Here is a 21,092-nt window from a genome sequence, read left to right as displayed (position 1 = left end):
GTGCCAGGTCTCTTTGGATATAAATCCAGGGATTTTAGGAGACATTGAAAAAGCTTAAATTGCTTCAGAGTTTGAACAATGTGCTGTATTGTATGGAGAACTCTTAGAGGGGGAAAAAAACTAAAGCTTAAACAACAGTCTTCATTGTGTTGTATCTAAAATTATGAATGAAAAAGTTCATCCATATGTATTGGGTTTGCCTTTTTTAAATATCTGCTTTGCATGAAAATAGCTGCCTATTAATTTCTTCTTGAGGATTAATACAGATGGGCCTTTATATTTGATTTTGGCTGAATAGGCCACAGAGTTTTAACATGCTGCATGGAGACAGTGTGCCAAGCAATTTAGCAAAGTTGTTTACACTAACAGTAATCCAGCAGGACAGAGCCTATAATTTTTCACCAATAATAGCATGAGGTAGTGATGAATACCAGTTTCTGGAGGAGTGTTTACAAAAATGGTATTATGCTTTCTCAGTGTCAAAGAATTGTGAGTGTTTGGGGGTTTCATTTCTTCCTTTTTTTTTTCCTTAAAGCCAGCCAATTGTTTCTTCATCTTGCAGTCTGTATCATCTCCCTGAAAATGACTTTACAATCAGCATGGAAGGATTGCTGGACACACAGAGCTGTTGTTCCCTTTCAGTAGAAGCCATGCACTTTGGAGGACAACTCAGTGTGTGCTACAGTGCTGATGGATGTTGTGTAAACACCACACCAAGGCTATGGGTGCAGTAATACACACTCTCACCCTGAGCACCAGGATGCACAGTTTGAATTTCCTGGAGGTGGATTTCCCTTGGTGCTTCGTTGAACAGCTTTTCTGAAGAGTGAGCTGGCATCTCATGCCTACCTCTACAAGTTGGTGTGATGGCACATGTAGCTTAAGAGCCTGGATGGGATGGAAAGGGAGGCCACAGGGCATCCCACACACCTGCAGTTTTGAACTGGCAGTTGAGCATTTAGTTAGGATTATCTCTGTCAACTTGTAAAGCTCATGGTACAGGCAGATGGAGTCGGAAGAGTTTTATTCTTATTAGCAGTAGTAGCATGCCACAGATTCTGAGTGTTTCAGTTGTTAGGAAAGAGCTCCAAACAGCTTTTTCTTGTATAACCTTGGTGAAGTTGAAGTAAGGATGTTCCAGGGACCATCACAGCATTGCTTCAGGTCAAAAAGTCATCCAGAAATTTCAGTGAGGTGCTGAGTCTTCATATAAGATCTTTAGAAGATAAATCCTGAAAATATCAGGTAAAATATTAATACTGTTGTGAGGAACAGAGGTGTGAAGTGGACTTTACGATGTTTCCTTTGCCTAAGTTTCATGGCACTGTTTTTATCTGATGCTTTTTTTCAAGCAATGGTTCTCTATTTCTTGCTCGCTTTGTTGCTGCTAATGTTATAGTGGAGAATTGGTTAAACATAGTAATGTGTGGTGCAGTCCAGCTTTTGCCTCTAGAAATGGCACGTGCCTTGTGCCTTGTTTTATCTCTGGAGGAAAAAGATCATCCACAGTATGGTGTGTAAGGATGGAGGCAGATGATACTTGGGATAAAGTGGAACTTGACAGCCTTTGTGGCATCAGAGGGGGAAAGTATGCCTTCAGCAGGTGGGTGCCAGCTTCGCTCCTTCACAAAAAATCTGGCTCCTGTCTTTTTTTCATATTGCATGTTATTACAAGAGTCTATCTAGGATTATTTTAAGACACATCCTTTCTCACTCCTCATCACTTTAAGAGTGTTCCTTGTCAGCTGTGAGAATCAAGCATCGTAGTGTATAACTTTCCTCCTATTCTTCCAAATGTTGCTAGTACGTTCCAGGAAACATATTTGCTCTCCCAGGAAAAGTTTGGAACAAGTTGTGTTTAAAAAGCAGTAGGTTTTCCTGGAAACCCATTTCACAGGGCAGGCATGGAAACCACTCAGCATTATACCTCCCTGATTTGCAAGACTTAATGTTTGTTCCCCAGCATGCAGAAATGGTTCTTTCTGCTGTTAAAGCTGAGTTGGAGTTGGAAGTAAGAGAGATTTAGTAGATGAAGCTATTGTTTTTTCTCCAGGGCTGGCACTGCAGTACAGGAATATAAACAGGTATTGAAATATTTATTAGGGTTTATTCTGACCAAAAATCACAGAACAGCAGATTGGCAGTAGCCTTGTAGTTACCATCTACAAAGTGACCAGCAATCTTTTGCATAGCAAGAGTGAAAACCAAAGCTGCTAAAGAGGGTCTTGTGGAATATCTGTTGTCTCCTTGGGAATGAGTATTTACTTGGTGTTTACAAATGACATTAGCACACTGGTTGTATTGTGTCTTCCAATTTTGTTATTTAGCTGTTAATGTTCAGTGTGCCCCACTTCTGAAAGTAAATGTAGATATTTGTAAAATCAGTAGGTTTTGACACAGTCAGGAAATTATTGCTTCTTGGCACCAAGTTACTAAATTGGAGTTGTTTTCTCTGTGATGCATTGCTAACTACAGTTAAATGGCCCCGTGAAGAAAATCAAAGTTGTCCAGTCTAAAGGAAACTACTTCTAGGAAATAATTATCTAAATTATCTGGGAAGGCCAGTAAATGCCACACAAGAGCTAGCCAAGCAAAGACAACTGTTTAGTTCTTCTGTCTGTATTCTTTGGAAAGTAATCTGTTCTAAAGTGGGAGCTCTACATAAAGTACTCTTAGCACACAGAAAAGAAGAACCAGTTGACATAACTATGGCACCTTCTTTGTGGTGGTTTTACCCAGAACACGTTCAATGAAGATGGGGTGAGGGAAATGCAGTGTGGTTCATGTAAGATAAGTTTGAACTGGGCCAGTTTCTTGAGTTTAGTATAAATATTAATGGCATTGAGGGAGATTTTTTTTAATATGCTTCCTTGTGCTCCAGATCTTTCAGATGTCCTCCTCAAACATCTGGTGTGCATTGCTGCTTGCTTAACCCCCACCCTTCAGTTCTCATGCTGTGGCATCTCGGAGAGCTATCACAGTCACTCTGTGGTTGGCGTAAATTGAATCTCAGCAAGCCAGCTGGGACAATGCTGACATGCACACTTTTCTTGCTGAACACTCTAAAACCAGTGGCTACAGTTAGTGGGGACTGCTTTGCTCTTCTCTTGCTGTGGGCATCACACTGAGCTGTTTACCAAAGGTGTCAAAAAATAGGAACTCCAGCACCAGCAACGTTTGTAAATTCTTGCCTAGATTCTGTCTCTTTGGAAAAGCTCCTCTTACAAGTGTTATATAATCAATGTATTTAACTGAGCTCATCAGCAAAAAACAAAGTTCTCTTCCTTCAAAAATCCTTAAAAGCCCTTATTTCGAAGACTGCAGCTGTGTTGAGGTACATCAACCTTGCCTTAACAGCTAATCTCTGGATGTACAGAGTTTTCCTTTGTTGTACAGTAAATTGAACACTACCTTGTTTGTTATCAAGTGTTTCTCAGTGAGTCCATTTAAAACCAAGCATGGCAACAAACATTTTAATACTTATTGTAACATATTTGTGTGTGTGTGTGTATATATATATATATCTATTCAGTCCTCTCTGCAGAATCCTGCCCTCACAGAAGACTGGTTAATTCAGCCTTCAGCTATCCCCATGACAGAATGAATATTACTCTTATTTGGGGCAGGGGAGAAGCTGTAATTGGTTAAATTGACATGTCAGGGATAAATCTGACAGCAACATTCCAAGTGCCTTCATTGTAATATGTTACTTTAGCTGCTAAACCTGACTGTGGTCTGTTAGTGATTAAAAAGGGCTTTTACCTACTTGTTTTGAGATGTGCAAATCAAAATTACAGTTAATCAGCTAAGCAGATAAAAGCCTCCATTCTCTGAAAGTTGGACTGGTATATGGGCTAGATGCTTACTTTGTGGTCAGCAGTCGTGGAGGGACTCGACATAACAGATTTTGGACTAAAATCCATTGTGACTGTGGTTCATTTGTAGTAGATCCCTTCTAAAATGAGATGATGAAATGTGTGTCAGTGGAAGTAGCTGAGTCTTTATAGTTGCTCCAGGGAATGAGCCCTTTACAAAAAGCAGTGGATGGAAGAATTTTAGAGTCTCCTATGTGAGCTGCAGGACCTCTGCAAGTCTTTTTTATATTTGGGGCCTGTTGAGTTGCATAAAAGGAATGTGCCCACTGATGCTGGCAGTCAATTTTATATTCTCTTCAGCAGATGAGCTGGGATAAGAAACTTCAATTAAATAGCAGTCCAGCTGTGGTCATGCAATGCATGGCTCAGCAACAGGCAAGCTGATAAGTCATTTATGACCTAAAGCAGTGCTTCCAAACCTTTTTAATTAATGCAGTGTCTCACTGCCCCTGAAGTGACTGATTCCATTAAAAACTTTACAGTGGTATTTAATAGAGTGCCTGCTTAATTATGAGGTGGAAAATCTTTAATGTGTGATGAGGGTAGAGATCTGCAGCAATGTTTAGGATGTGCATCATTGGAGTAAAATAGGGAGGGATTTAACAGATAATTAACTGGGGAGTGATATCATGGTAACATAGGGAGAGATTTAATCCCTAGATCCTGTGGAGCTGGTATCATGTGAATGGTGGCTCAGAGACATACAACTGACAACTTTTGTTGCCTTTGTTTTACCAAGCCATCTGCACTTGCCTGTGTTTTCTCAGGAATGAATTGCTTCTGCAGTTTTGAAATAAATAAACAAGGACCCTGGAGTTAAGTTAATCAAAAGGGAGAGTCAGCTACAGGCTGGTAGGTCCAGGGAGGGGAAGACAAAGCCCTAATTAAAGGTCTTTGAGAGGCAGAGTGTAACTTTGGTACTGCTCACCCGTTCCAATGCCCCAACTGTCAAAATAACTTTAAAACCAGGAATTTCTGTTTGATCCTTGGTTTTCCAAGAGTTCTGGAAAAGCAGCCTACGGTGCCCAGAAAACTGTGAGAAGGCTGTCCAGGCAGCATGTCATTTCTTGGTAGCAAACACAGTCCCTCCCTCTGTCTTTTCTGCCTTTGCTTCCCCTTGGAGAGAACATTTATTTTAAGTGACCCTGCAACTTGGCCCCATAAACCACCCTCCTTCTTGTGAAGTAAACAGTCCAGTTATGAGTTAGGCAGTGCTCCCATCTATCCCTTAGCACCCCAGGGTCATCTCCCTTTCATCTCTCTGAATCTGACAGCCTCAAGCAACCTCAGTCACTGCATGGCAGCGCTGACCTTTGGGGTGGGTAGGAGCATCATTTCAGATCCCTTTTTTTCTGTCCTTTTGAGGAAGAATTAATAATGTTCTCTGGTACCAGGTTCTTCACAACCAAATCTTCTAATGGAACAATGGTTTTCAAGCTCCTGTATGATGTGGTTACCTAATCTTTTTTTTCTGTGGATCTCTTCACAGTGAGGGGTTTCCCCATCCCCCCCCAATAAAACTACTTGGTTTTTTTTCAATACAATTAGTTTAGTTGCATGTCATGGACCCAAGATTAAAAACTGCTATTCCAGAGGCACAAAAATGAGTTTATCATTTTCCTTAGTGGTTATGTGTGCCTGTCTGTGTCCTTTTGTTTAGGAAGACAATTCTTTCAGGAATAGTGTTAATATTTTGGATTATGTTTCTTTACACCAGCACCCATCCCTCTGGAGAAATGATATTACATCCTTTCTTCTTCATCTCATGAGCCACATTGTTCTCTGGACTTGTCTAAAAGATGAAACTTTCACAAGTATTTGTTCTTGAAACAGAACAACACCTGAGGAAAGGCTGTTGTGATGTGTCTCAGGAATATGAAGCCAGTGGATTGAAGGATCTTTGTTATCTAACCTTGTGGTGCTTGTCAATTCATTTTTTCTGCTGGCTGAGGCACCAGCTGGGTCACATCTCAACCTACTGCCATTACTTACAGTAAAAACCTCCACATAAGGAATTGGCAAGCTGACTCATCCTCCTCATTTTCTGTGTAAATAGCATGATCAAAAGGCTATCTTGTTTTCATCTGAATGGCTCGTGTAGCTCGCTGTTGGCTTCAGAGTGACTGCCCTGCACACTTGTCACTGCTCTCTTGCCTTCTCTGTCTAAGATTTTGGAACCCATTTTGAAGGACAAAGGGGTTTTGTTCTCTACAATGGATTCTTTGTGAGGGATGGGTTGGAATTGTTCTGCTGCTCCGTGGATTAAAGTCTTCAATATTCTGTCCAGCTTGGTTGAAGGGGCTCTGTGTTCTCATTTCAGGCAGGCTGCAGTCAGGTAGCAGAAAAACCAAACTGAAAAGGAAAGCTTTTTCCTGTGTTCATTAGGCCAACCACAATTTGCTCATAGCTTGCCCGTTTCACCTCAGTTTAGGAAAACATTACCATGTTGGTGATCCTGTTGTGTGTCCATGTACACTTAGTGATGAAGGCTTTGCTGACCTACTTTTTGCTGACCTACACTGACCCTACTTTGTTCCAATCCAAATCAATTCCACAGGCAGGCACCCATGTGTGCATGTGTTTTACTAACAATTTGAACATATTTGATTTTGTGTTTGTATTTTGAAAAATACAGCATTTATATCCTCTTCTGAGGGCCTTCTTCCTTCCAGGTAGGTTATTCAGGGAAAAAGAAAACGGGAATAAAAGCAACATTACTTGAAAGTGTGATATTGGGCTTCACAGCTCTTTTTTGAAAGCTCAGTTTTATTGCTGCATGGAATTTTTCCACATGTAGCAAAGGAGAGTAATGTGAGAAAATGTGTTCAGAGCATGTTTATAGTAAACTTCAATGAAGCCTTTCAGTATATCTAAAAATAGGCTCCAATTTAAATAAGTGGAATATAATTTTTTCAACTTTCACACAGAACCTTTTGCTTCAAATCGATATGAGACAAACAGCACACAATTTACTGGATTTAAGAGTGACCCCATTGCAAGTGAATGTCCCCAAATTTACGTTTTAAGCATGGTTGCCATAGAGCATACTGTCTGTGCTCACATCCACGGGGGCATTGATTCCCCAGTGCAATAGTCTAGAGTTTAATTTATGTTGCAGGATGATATCCATGAAATATGGGCCACTGGAGCAGAAGGTGGTGTTTCAGACCTCAGTATCTGCGTCACTGACTACTAACAGAAGAAGTATCTAAAAAGCCCAGAGGGAGGGTAGCAAATGTTTTCTATTTAGGAGGAATTACTCAAATTTGATCTTTCACAAGTCCAATTTCCTACTCACCTCTCTCTGCCATTGCATGGAAGTACAGAGTTACAAGGTATCACTTGAGTGTGTTGAAATAACTGCTTAAGCGCCCCATGGAACAATGGTTTTTGCTGTGACTTTGATTTACTTCTGAAATAGATGACAGGTCTTCTAGCTTTGGTTATTGCTGCTAAAAGACAGGCTGCCCTTTGACCAGTTTAGCTTTGCAGTCTTTCATGTAACACAGGAAGACATTTAGCTGGGTGACAAAAGAAAGAAGGCCAAGGTCTGGAAATGAGCATTGTTTTGGAAAGCACCATCTTGGACATGATGACTTAGTTGTATTTCATTTACAGGTTTTTATTGATGGTGTTTTTACATTTCTAATAAAATTGCCTTATCACACTGATAAAATCTTTTATGTGGCAGCTTGCAGAATCCCCTTATCAGAAATGTGAGAGAGGGCCATAGAATGCTTCAACAAATAAACTGAAGGAAGCTGAATCCTGATGATAGGTTTATTATTTAAGCTTGGTGTGGTGGTGAGCTTTAATTACATATTCTGGGATTGCTTGCTGGATTACTGTAACCAGCATCTTCCTCAGGAGTGTGTGTCCCATGAGCCTTCCAGCCAGGTTACAAAGTGGAAATGATTGTGTCTTACCTTGAGGCACCAAGACTAGTGGGATTTCGCTTCTCTTAATAGATCTGGTCCACAGACACTTGGCTTGAATCTTCAGAGGTTTTCAGTGCCGGGCAATGTTTTCTCCTCCATGCAGTTAAGAACCTTAAATGACCAGAACAGCTTATAGTGCCTAACAGTGCAGTATGTTTTGCCAGGGAATTGAATGGCTCATATATCTTTTCACCAACCTGTAAATACAAACGTCGTGTTTTTGAAGCAAATACAAGAATGTGAAACCTACTGGGTTTTTTTTCTGCAGAAAATACAAAAGTTGTCTTCCTTTCTCTTTTATCTCCTCCTTTGTTTGGGAAGCCCTTAATGGATCTTCCTGTTCTGCACCAAATAAAAGCAATTTGTAGCCTCCTATGTAGGAAGTACAATTAATCTGAGGAGTTTAGCAGTTGGTACTGGTACCTTCATCAGCTTATTCAGCAAGGTGTCGTTGTCAGTCTGATGTATCTAACTTGGGGCTGTTAGCTGGTGCTCTTTTGATGGATTCCTTTATGTACTAGGATGCTGACTGTTTGGCCTTCTACTTGAATGAGGCTGGCATGCAGCCACAGGACAGGGCTAGGGGAAAGTCAGGGTGCATCTGGGTAGGACAGCCCACCCCTTGGTAATTGCTTTAGGCCTTTTTTTGGCTTGAGTGCCAAACCTGCAGGCTGGGGTGGCCCAAGTACAGTGCTTTGTACATGTGCTGCTTTCTGGTGTTCCTGGGAGCTCTCGCCTTTCTTTGATATCAACCTCAGTCATGCATTGGACAAACATAAAATGGTAACTTGTGTTGATTTCAGTGCCTTTTAACTGACTTTAAAAGCTTGATGCAGGTTTTTCCTGGGAAAGCTGGCAAAAAGGCTTAGAAAGGAACACACTCTGGGAGCAACTCTACTTCCTGAGCTAAAACCCATCCTCAATTGTGATGTAAGGGAAATATTTTTTGGGGATTCATGTTTATGTTGTAGACAAAGCTGGTGCTACTCATCTGGAGACTGGTGTAGTTTAGCACTGATGATATTTAACTGCCAGATGACTGGAATCTTTTTAACCATAGTTTACGTGAGTACAGGTACTCTAAGGAGGAGAAAGGAACATATTTTTGACGTTAGCTCAGACAAGAGCTGCAAGAGTTATGTAAGTGGGACATTATCTTGAAGGAGACCTGCAAACTTATGGACTAGTCTGATGCTCTAGAATTAGACCTAAGCACCAGCTTGTTGTTGGGTTGGAATGGTGCACATCCTCACACTCACAGCTGTTGAGGTATGAACACTGAAATTTGACAGAGGAAATATTAAGAAGCTCTCCCAGACCCGAGCACTAAAATCTATTCCATCCTGCTTGATTCAGGGTGTATCTGCTGCCCTTCTTTTTTCCATGCTATCGATTGCTCGCCTACTTAACCAAGGAGTCTCTTTCAGTTGGTACCTGGTTAGCAGAGTGAAGAGATTTCAATCACAGTTTAAGTGGCTGGCAGAGGCTATTTACTTCCCTTATGTTTATAAAGTAGTATTTGTAGAACTGAGTTATCCTTGTATGTCAATTTATGCCACAGAAAGCAGGCATATGCTATTTTATGCAGCTGTGCTTTTACAGTATGATGCAAGAGAATGTAAGATGATGGAGGTGGTTTTTCACAGGAGTAACCACAGTTACAGTGAAGTTTGGGGAGGCAATGTAGTGTTGTGTATATAATACAGCATTTTCAAGACTTACTAAGCTGAAGTGTGCTTTATAACCTGTGCTACTCTGCTCTGATTAACAAGATGTGGTTTTTGAGAGCATCTCCAGGCCAGTGCGCCTGTACTCTGGAAGCAATATCACTGTAGCTAAATCTTGGCTCCTTTCTTTGTGCAGCCTTTTGAAGGAAAGAGGAGGAAAAAGTGGCTGGGAATGATTGAATGCAGAGGTCACTATTTCATGTTCTTTCTTGCAGTGTCAAGCATAACATGTCCCTCATTGGCAGGCAGGGTCAGGTGGAGGAGCCAGAACAGAACAGTCGATTTAATCACTGTGTTTTGGTTTGGGCCATGAGTTTTCTGGCATACATATCCATGCACAGTGGTAGCCAGAGCTTGGTTCCAGGAGTGAATGCTTTTCATATGCTTTGTAAACGGTGCAAAGCAGGCTTTTGCCAACTTCTCTGTACATGTATATGTGACTTTTTGGTAGCTATTTAGTTAGCTTTTTGCCATATTATGAGAAAGTCAGTAAAATACATGTCAGAAAAGTGTAGCAGTAAGTTGGATGCTGAAAGAAATCTAGAATCGTACTTACAATAAAAATCTATTACAACAAAAATATTTCCAAGAGCTAATGTCATAGTAGTGTTTTATGGTTGGGCTGCTCTCATTAATACTTTGTTGTTGTTGTTCCTGTAGTGTGCTGTTTTATTGTGCTTTACAGATAGGCCTGTTTTATGTACTGCAGAGGAAATACAGACTACTATGACTTTGTTTATAGCATTTGGCAGCCTTCTTCCCAGAATTAAATCTTATTTAAGCTCAGCCTAAATAGTATCTTTTATAGAAACTGCAATCCAGAAATAAAGTAGTGGTACAAAATGGTGTTTTTACTCAAGGGGTTTTGTTTGAGGGAGCTTATAGATCAGTTCAGCAATTACATAAATAAATATAACTTGTGAGTGCTTTGTTAGAACAGCTTTTTTCATGGAGATTTACTACTGAGGAGTCTGAACAGACTATTTCATTCTCTTTGGTCAAGCAACTGAAGTAAATCTGCCTTAAATTACATACTTTTAAGATTGTGTATAGTCGAACTAATTCACACAGATTTGATTTCTGGGGAATTTCAACATTTCAAGGATATCAGTCCTCTTACAGTGTGTAGTACGCTGTGAAGTAATACCCAAACTAGGCAACTGACGACATCTGCAGATTAATTCTGTGGCACCCTATTGTGATTCTTTTGTTTTGATGACTTGTTTGAGTCGAGTAGTTTGCAGTGAATTCCCTGCTTGGTATTTGATATCTCAAATCATGAGATTTTTGTCCATTAATTGGAACTTTTGTTGTCTGTCACAATTTATGTTGGCACAGATTGACTTCTGTGTTGGAGAGAGAAGAAAATATGTGATAATTTATAAATTCATTCCAATCTCTTTGCAATTAAATCTTATGATTGTTAAAATATAGGAATGGAAGATAAAACCAATTTTATGTTATAGTATCTTTTTCATATATAGATATCTATATAGATATACATATATATATTTTGTGAATGTCTTGGGTTTTCATCAGAAATATTCCATGTGAAATGAGGGCTAAACTTTGCTCTTGAATCAGCAGAGAAAATTGCCTTTGAAGATTTTAATGTACTACTGATTCCTGGGAGTATGTGGCCCACAGAACATGAGGCAACTCCTTTTGCTAATGAGAAGCTGTCTGCATGGAAGTATTGGAAAAGTTAATTAATAAAGTCTGTTAAATCTCTCATGCCTGTGATTTTATTGAGTGGCCTGAGGTAATTGCAAATTCATCCGAGACCTTAAAGGTAAGAACTCCATTGACAGACATCATAACTGAGATTTTGTTTAACAACATGTTAATAACCACATCAGGAATTTATTCTTGTGGACAAATCCATTAGTCGGACACAGAACGGGCGCGGGCAGTGACGGCATTTTCTTTCAAGGAGCTCTGTTTTGGTTTGTCTTAGCATGACAACCTTCAGCTGGAAAGACAAAGCCTTTCATTTCTGGATTGGAATTAATGCTTAGATTTTATGCATCAATAGTATCCAGCGGGAGAGAGGAAATTGGGAGGGGGAAGAGGATATGGTAGCCACGTCTTCCTGCAGCCCATACTGAGTTGTGGGGTCGGAGAGGAAGGAAGCTCACTGCCAAAAGAGTGTATATTTTTTTTTTTCCAGTCTTTGGTAACTCCTGGAGTTCTCAGACATATTTTAAGACTTCTCTGGTGTCTTGCTATCAAATCCACACTTGTAAAAACACAGCTTTTGCTGTTGCCATGTTTGTATTGCACGGATGTTTCAGTAGGGACAGAGATAACTGCTGATTGAACTGCAAGAGAAACACGGTGTTGAACATCCACTGTTTACAGAGAACTAGCCTGGTGGTATATCTATCTGGAAAGAGCTGTGCTGGATTTACAAGCATTTTGTGTGCATGTGTTAATTTTAATCACTTTCAGTTTAGGCTCCTAAGTGGTTAAAATAAAGAACATTCTTGCTGACTGCATGGGCTTCTGTCAACTGAGCACACTACTGCAGCGCTGCTGTACAGGCAGACACTACGTCACGTTGTTATCTCTATTTAGCTTGCCTGTGCTTTATCATGTTGCCTAACAGTTTTAAGAACAGGACTGAAAAAAAGAGATGAGTATGAATAGTTGTAAGCAGAACTATCTGAAAGCAGCAGATCTGGAGTGCCTTACACCAGCTGCTTGCTGAAACAAAGAGAAGTATTATGAGAGGCACCATAAATGTGTTTGCTATCTCCGCTTTCAGTTGCAGCGCAGACACAAGCCGTCACAGTAATGAATTTTGAAGGCTGGACTTTGGACTTGGGGAATTTTATATGAAACAGTTGTTTTATCAGAGTGTTGTCTTGCCAGCTGTATGATGCGAGTCTGGTTGCCATGGAGCGTGGTCAGTTGGAGGAGACAAATCTAGCCAGTAAACCGGCATTTTGTGTGGTAGGCTCTGCTGTGGTTGCTCCCTCTCTGCTTTAAATTCAAGTTTGGTATGGAGGAAAGTAGTGGGGGAAGAAGCTGCCTTTTTATTTAAGTAAAAAGCAGTTTTAGCCTTAATCAAACTTGCAGACCTCATGAGAACTCCAGGTGCAATACAAATTATAGAATCATAGAATGGTAGGGGTTGGAAGGGACTTTTGGGGATCATCCAGTCCAACCCCCTTGCAGAAGCAGGGTCACCCAGATCAGGTCACACAGGAACATGTCCAGGTGGGTCTTGAAGCCCTCCAAAGAAGGAAACTCTACAACCTCTGTGGGCAGCCTGTTCCAGTACTCCATCACCCTCACAGTAAAATAGTTTTTTCTTATGTTTAAGTGGAACTTTTTGTGTTCCAGCTTCATCCCATCACCCCTTGTCCTGTTGCATCGAAAAAGGGCTGCCCCAGCCTCCTGAGTATACGGTATATGAATATGCAGTTTATCACCATAAACAATGTAGAGGTATCTTCCCCTCTTGATCTTACCCTGTTATCTGGACTCTTGCATTTGACCTTGTCCTCTGCTTACCTTTTGTCTTCAGGGTGGGCTGTACAAGACATTTGAGCACTGGCCACTTGTTTCTTCTCATGAGGTGATGCTTGGTGTCATCCAGCCTCTCCTGGGAGACAGAGCTCTTACTGCTCCTCCCCACTCTCCACTGATGCCTCTTCCAAGTTTGGTTCATCTGGTTGATTTTGGCTGAGCGGCCCTGTGGTGCTGCAGACAAACATACCAGTACTTCCCAGTATATCCAAAGGCCTTGGTGCCCACTGTGTAATTACCATCTTACTTTATGATTAGGAAAATGCCAAATGACCAAATTTGACAGTCTTTAATTAGAGGACATTCCTTTCTTTGCTAAATTGTCTTTAAAATTAGTTTATTTTCAACATAGGACGACAGTAGCATTTTAATCAGAGTTTGTACTCTGTCTGAATGTTAATATACAGATGCTGTTGTTACAGCACATACAATAAGATGAACTTTAAATTTCTTTAATAAAGAAAAAAGAACCCATTGAGGCAATTTTACAGGATCAGACTCCTGTTTGGGAGAAAGGAAAAGTTTATAACATACTAAAATGGGCACATTCTGAGGTTTTTTTGTCTTCTGCAAACACCAGAGTTAGCTTTCTATAGATGCTTAAATTGCCCGGGTTCCTTTCAGGAACTGCTTGGGAGAAGTCAGCAGGAGTTGGGTGCCAACATGGAATTTGTACTTCCTCTGGTGCAGTTTTGTTTGGGTCTTCAGAACTGATCTGAGATACTGCAGAGAGAAGATTGCACATGGGTGGGATGAAAGGGTGGTAAACCCCCGCTGATGAGGGTTTATCTTTTGACATTGGGATTAACTTATCTTCTTTTAAAGACAGAAGTCAGGAAGACTCTTTACCATGAAAAACTGGTGTAATGTGGCTTACTTCTAAAGTACAGTATGTTGAGAATCTGAACACTATGTAGGTGGAGGTTTCTACTGGCAAAATAGAAAGACTAAAGGAAAAGCAGAAATTTTACTGTTAGGAAGAATATTCTATATAAGAGGTCTTTCTGTTGAAAGCTGCTCTTGTGACATTAACAGTGGTTGCAGGGGGCTTTGCAATTACCACTTTGTTTCAAACAGGAGGGGATCTGTGGGGTCTGTCTTGGGGCATTTGCATAGTTTTTACTGTTGAGAGCTGAGATGGAAAGTTCCTATTTAGATTTGGTGCCAGAGTCTTTAATAGAAATCATGACTTGTGGTGTATTACAGGTCAGTGTGTATTTGCTAGTTTATATTATGCTGACTAAATTGGCAAAATGCTTATTTTTACTGGTAAACATTCAGGAGATTTTCTCCTCACTCGTTCTTTTTCCCAACAAAATAGTATTTGTTGTGTGTGGAATGAGGGCAGCATTTTATAAATCATCTGCCTCTCCAATGGTGTGAAAATGTGTGGTGGCATACAAAGCTCGCCATTGTCAGGTACCTCGGGGCTGCAGATGGAGTTAACCTTACCTAATTTGAGTTGTGGAAATGATGACCATGCAGAAAACAAAATGCTTCTGGCAGTGTAGGAAAAATACAAATTTCAAACTCTAGCAAAAGTGGCGGTTTCAGGGATATTACCAGAATAGGTAACCCTGGTTAACTCAGCTCCTCTCCAAGCCCCTTACAAAACCCCATCCCTGTAAGGTCTAAACATGACCTGTGGCTATGGGAGTTCTGGTGAAGCCCATAACTACTGGTGAAATGCAGCACAACGCTTCAGGCCATACATTTAGTGAGAGGTTTAATTGAAATGAGGAAAGTGCTGTGGTCAACGCTCTAATGAATGCTTTGTAACAACATGTGAGCGTGTTTACGTGTGAGCTAACTGTCTCGTTTCTGCAGTTATTTATACACAGCTTCCACGTGCCAGGAGTGACCTTTGCTGACGAGTGATATCAGTTTAGCATATAAAATTACTCACCAATCTGCCTCGTGGAAAATTAGCATTCATAAAACTGAAACGTTGTCATTGTTGTGCTGGAGAATTGTGCTGTTTGGTTCATTGCTCCAAACATAGTTGAAGAGTGAAGTTTGTCCTTAGATGTCCTTCTCTATAAAGTTGCATCAGCAAGTTCCAGTCTTCCCCCTTATTTTTTACCTTGCATACACCAGCTAAGCTTGATAAAAGGAAGCATTTGAGAGTTTGAACGCTTATTCAGTTTTAGATCTTGAATATTTGGCACAGTGGTGAACTGTAGCCCTGGAATTTGTAACCACAGCCATAAGCAAAGGAACAAAGCGTGTGTTTCATTGCAAGTAGTCATGCTTTGCAGAGTGAGTAATGAAAGTTCAGTGTTGGGATGGCAGCCTGTGAGAAGGAGCACTTCTGAATAAAAATGCTGTAGGAAAGATGCGTTGGCTCAACCTCTCAGATCATCTGGGGTGAGCTGACCCTTCTCATACTACCTTTTTTTAACTGTTTCTTCCAGCATAAAGCACTGAAATATGGTTCACGATGCTTTATTTATCTTAAAACCGTGTTAAATTCGCCTGTGCAGACCTGACATCTGTCTGGGAAATTGCTCTGGAGGACTGTTTTCAAAGACCATGCTGTTGTGCCTCTCTTTTCCCTGTCGTGCTCATTCTCCCTTGTCTTGTTCTTGTAGGTGAAGCAGCTCTAAGAGGTGAGCCCAGAATGCAGTCTCTTCCAGTATCCTCTGCTCTCACCAGCCATCGAACAGGCCCTCCTCCCATCAGTCCCAACAAGAGAAAGCTCAGCATGGACCAAGGGGATGATGAGCTAGACTGTGAAAATGACCATGTTTCTAAAATGAGTCGAATGTTCAATCCACATCTGTAAGTGTCCTGCTTCTGTTACGTCCAGTTCATCGAATGTAGTGCTATCCTTCTCGTTTGTTTGTGTGTGCTAAAATCATACCACCTCTTGGAACTTTGTGCTGGATTCTTCCTTTGTTCCAGCTTGTGTGGAAGATCTGCACAAAATCTGCTGTGATGAGATGAGTGACTTCTTGCTCCCTTTTGTTTTCACACGGGAATTAGCACATCTTAACTATTTATAGACAAACATATGGATTCACCTTGCAATTTCTGAAGTATTGTTCACTTGTTCTTTGTAATCCACTCCTTTCACTTCCCCTGGCTCCTAGAGCTCTATACTCACTGCTGGTGGAGGTGGGGAAGCGGGAGGAGGAGGGGAAACAGAAGTGCTTTGCATTTTTCTGAGGCCAGGAGATTGTGAGCCAGCTGCTCTATAGTCTGCCTTGACAACTGGGTGAGCTGCAGTTGTTGCTAAACATTACTTGAAGGCTTGCACCACAGCTCTGACAGTCAGATGTGGAATTTTTCATGCAGGTAAGGCGTTGATGAGTTAGGTGCATGTGTTGGGTAATCACCAAATGCCATTCTTGCTGTGTTCTCATTCCTGGGAGTTGGAGTCTGGTTGGCATGAAGTACAGGCTGAGAGAATTCCTTTCATTCTTGACTGCAGGAAGTGATGGGAGCAGTTCAGCAGTCCAGGGCAGCCTGATAGCTGTGTGCCTTTCCCTGCTGCCTCAGCTCCTGCAGCCTCTGCATTCCTCACATTCCACGCTGCTGTGGACTGTTGTGTTCAGTCATAAGATTCGGACAGAGGTATTTACCCTCAAATAAATCACCACAGTGTTAGTCAGAGGCTGGGCCTGTAGTCTGCAGTCTTGGAATTTGTTACGAATCAGGAATCCAGCACTGAAGTAATGCAAAACAATAAAAGCTCACAAGCAGAGAGGGAGACTTCTTGCTCATTTACCTCATTCTTTCTCCTAAAAACTTAACTATTTATAGCCTGTCTTTGGAGCTGAGCGTGCTGGTGTTGGAGAGAACGGCATGCTTGTGTTTCCGTGGCACACGTGTGTGCCACGACTGATCTGTGTTTGAATTATGACCTAACTTTGTGTGGAAAAGGTGTGATTTTTATTTAAAAAAACACCCCAAAACTCATTTGCTGGTGATGAAATCAAACACATCTGGCAGTTACATACATTATAACACTTTATACAGTGGAGACCATAAAAACAATGAAGTCTGAACCAACGGACCCACGTGCAACCAAAGGTCGGAACTAAAAGATACAGACGCTTATTTTACATGATCCCTTAGGTATATTTTAAAGCTATCTGGTCTTTTCCAGTACAGTACTTTTACTCCACAGATTCCTTCTGGGATTTTGTAGATGAAATGTGCAACTTTTCTTCTTGCAATAAAAAGCACTGGTTGTCTGCCTAGTGTTGGTGTGATGAGGCTTAATTGGTTTCAGTTAAATCATGTACCGGGTGAAGCGTCATCTAAGATTGCGTACACGAGGCCATCTCTTTTTCCCCTTCATTTTGTAAGTTGAATCTGGCCAGATGAAAATGTGCTTTCAACTGAGCATTACAAAGCCTCAAACTTTTGTGGTGTGTCAGAAATAGATGAATATCTACTGCAGATACACCATGAAAGCTCACCAAGATTCTCTGAGTTTTACTCCCATTTCGATGTTCTGGTTTAACAACAGAAATGGAATAATCAAACTTTGTGGAACTATTCCTAAGCATTTTGTTTTGGAGATGTGAAGCTTGAGTCATTTGCACTAAAGAAAAGATGGTAGGTTTGGGAATTGAAACATTTTAGGGACCACAATAACAGCAGTCACATTGTAGTGACTTGAGGTTCTAGGAGTGTAGGTTTGACGAAGTTCAGTGTAGAGAACCAAAGCCGTTAAGAGATGTGGAGTGTAATGTGGAGACTCACTGGTATGAGATCTGTGATGATAGCAAAGATATTTTTGTGATTTAGCCTGTAAAGATGAAACTTAAGTCTATTTTGAACTGGTCAAGACAAAAGTCTGCTGAAAGCACAGAGCAAAAGAGTTGGTTATACAAAAACTGGGCACAGCTGCCCCGACCCGGATTAGGGCTCCAGACTGCAGGTATTTGCCATATCATGGTGTTTAAATCCACAGCACTCTGGTTGAATGCCTTTTTCATTTGGAAGTCAGTGCTTGCAAAACAGAAGTCTTTATCATCACGGGCAGCTCTTGTTCAGACATTTGGGTCTTTGTGATTGCGTTGGTAGAACTGTGAAGCAGTTGTATATTCATCCTCTTCACACCAGCACATTGTGGTTGGAAACCTAATCCAATAGGACGAGAATTGTGTTCTGTGCTTCCTTATAAATGGTGGAACCTTTTGTCAGCAATTTGATATTAACTCTTACCTACTCGCACCCTCACATCTCAATCACTGTGCTTCAGTGGGAAGGAATCCATGTAAATGCCTTGAGATATAGCCTGCCCAGGGGTAACTGTTGTCTCTTCTTTGAGGTTCTTTGGGTTGCACTTGGGTATGTTTGCTTTTAGCATGGAAAAACACAACTAGTGGAGCACAGTCTCTGGGGTAGAGTGCATCAAATGCCCTGGCAATGCTGCTGGTTCTGAAGTGTGTAATGGAACTCTTGCGCAAAGAGCCGTTTATCAAAAGCTCTGTCTTTTAGAGGAGATAATTCTCAGCTTTAGGATAACAAAATACTCTTGAGACCAGTAGCAGCGTGTGAAACTTTCTACCTTACTTAGGGCAGTGATACAGCTCCTGTATTTCTCTGGTTATAGAGATTACATCCTAAGCTCCTCGCTTGGGAAAATTGAATACTTCCACCCCAAACTAAAACCTCTAGGCAGTGCAGTATGAAATGCCTTTATTTCCATGTCACACTTTCTTGTATGCCCCTCAAACGTTTTACTCAAGTATAGTCTTGCCAAAGTAAAAATGTGCTTTTCGTACCCGGTTTTCTGGTGCTTTGTAGAGGAGCAGCTCATTTTTAAGCCTCGGGTTGAAACACGCCTTTGTTTTCACATGACTTCCCAGGAATCACCTTGGTTTACAGAAGAGCAATTAGGAACTGGATTGCTGTAAGGATTATATGTATGGGTGAAGTGGACAGAGAGCTGTACCGGTTCTCCCTGAACCGGCGAAGGTGGCTTTGTTTGTACTCCCAAGGTGCGCTGAGCGTTTCGCCGCGGGAAATGCGCTGGGGCCGCGTTGTGCTGCTGGGCGGGTGCGGTGTCGGTGCCGCGGGGTGTCGGTGCCCGGCGGCGCTGCCTGCCCGTTGCTGCTCGGCTCAGACAAAGGCAGCCTTGTCCGCGGGGAGGCTGCGCTGACATCAGCCCGCTCCCGCCGGGCCCCCGCACCGTGCTAAGAGTCCCGGCGTGGGCAGGGGGCAGGTGGCGGCTCCTGCGCCGGGCCTTGCGCTTGCCCAGCACCAGAGAAAAACTGTACATGGGCAGAAAGACACAGCGGGTTTGGGGGTGGGGGTGGTTTTTTTGGCCTTTGTTTGTTTGGGTTTGATTTCTTTGAAATGAAATGGCACTGGGCTGGTTCTGCTTTTCTGATCAGTGTTCACCAACACTTACCAGGACCTAAAGGGTGGGTGTCATGAGGATGGGACAACACCTTTTTTCTGGGGAGCTCAGCAACAGGGCTGGGAGTAATGCACATTTTGCTAAAACTCAAAAAATTCCACTTAAACAGCAGGAGAAAGTCCTTTGGTGCTGAGATGAGGGAGCCCTGGCCCAGGCTGCCCAGGGAGGGTGTGGAGGCTCCTCCTTGGGAGGTTTCCATCTCTGCATGGACACGTCCCTGTGCCCCCTGATCCAGGGGAACCTGCTTTAGCAGGGCTGGATGGGCTCTGCAGGTTCCTTCCAACCCCAACCATTCGATGATCTTATGATAATGTATATGGAAACAAAATTGGGCAGGAAACAATTGTCAATCCCTTCCACATAATGTAGTATGCAACATAGCAGTGTTGCTCTGAGAAACGTTGATCCTGTGCTGTCAGTTACAGAAAGCTTTATCTACACATCACTCCTTCCATGGTGTTTTCTAGATAAGATCTAATCTCTAGTGCAATATGGAGTCCAACCCTGTCTCTGGAAGTGTTCAAGGGCAGATTGGATGGGGCTTGGAGCAACCTACACTAGGAGAAAGCATCCCTGCCCATGGCAGGGGGTTTGGAACAAGATGATCTTTAAGGTCCTTTCCAACCCAAACCGTTCAGTGCTTCTGTATTGGGAGGGACTATTATTTTTGTCTGCTTGAGTACATCAGGCTGGAAATCAGCATTTTGGTTGGGGACGGGACAAGCTTGCTAATGGAATACTTTCCCCTCAGTCCCAGTGTCACACTTCCCAAGTGAGTTGGTGGCATGCAGACCACAATGACAATTTCTGTATGAAAATCACCTTACAGACAAAGTTTGCAGCTGCTAAGTGGATGTCTGAGGAATACTCATCTCCTGATTTGTGTGATATATACTTTGTGTTGTAATAAAAGTCTACATATGAGTAAGGTGGTTTAGTGTGTATTGCATGAGACGACGTTGAGTTTTGGACGTAACCATACAGGCCCAGACACCTGTATTGCAAATTGTAGGCTATCTCTTCACTTTTGTTGTGATGAAGAATAAGAGCAAATCAGATCCAATAAAGCCAGGAGTCTGGAAGCTCCATGATTCCTGGAGTTTGAAAGCTTACCATGAGTATCCAATGAGGTTTGCTCACTTTAATGACACTGTAACAGAACTACTCTGGCATCCTTTTTTAAAAAATCTGCCTTGAGCTGTCCTGAAAATTACCAGGATTTGAAGACCATGGAGTAATTTAGGTTAGGACAGACCTGAGGAGGTCGTTCCATTTACCCTCCTGCTCAAAGCAAGGCCAGCTCTGTCCCTTTCAAACTTGTAGTAGAGCAAAGCAAGGAATTTTAAGTGAGATGTGACCTACTCAATAATGATGCTTTTTAGAGGACGACTCCATCACCTTCCTCCTTACCATTCCATGACCCTGACTGAGGAAGTAGGGTGAAAATGCTCTGCACAAAATCACGTCTCTGTTGCAGAGAGTGGCTCCAGTTCCAGGCAGGGCTTGAAAAGATTTAGAACTGGCTTGCAGAGGTAGTGTGGGAGTTTTCATATAAGCTCTTTGCTGCTAACTACTGCTTTTTTTTGTTCCAAACTTCATGTGGTATTAAGAAATATGTTTACACTGACATTTTATTGTG

General features: G+C 41.8%; 1 protein-coding gene across 3 annotated transcripts in view; it reads left to right on the top strand.

Annotated features, from left to right (window-relative positions):
* VGLL4 (vestigial like family member 4) overlaps positions 1–21,092 on the top strand; it is a 96,308-nt gene that overhangs the window by 53,173 nt on the left and 22,043 nt on the right. For all 3 annotated transcript variants that reach the window (XM_062008382.1, XM_062008383.1, XM_062008381.1), the window contains one exon: positions 15,666–15,855. In XM_062008382.1, the coding sequence (XP_061864366.1) occupies positions 15,666–15,855 (190 nt within the window). The remainder of the gene's footprint in view (positions 1–15,665; positions 15,856–21,092) is intronic.

The sequence above is a fragment of the Colius striatus genome, chromosome 15, assembly GCF_028858725.1.
Source record: "Colius striatus isolate bColStr4 chromosome 15, bColStr4.1.hap1, whole genome shotgun sequence".
Lineage (NCBI taxonomy): Eukaryota > Metazoa > Chordata > Aves > Coliiformes > Coliidae > Colius > Colius striatus.
This window is presented reverse-complemented; position numbering and strand designations above follow the sequence as displayed.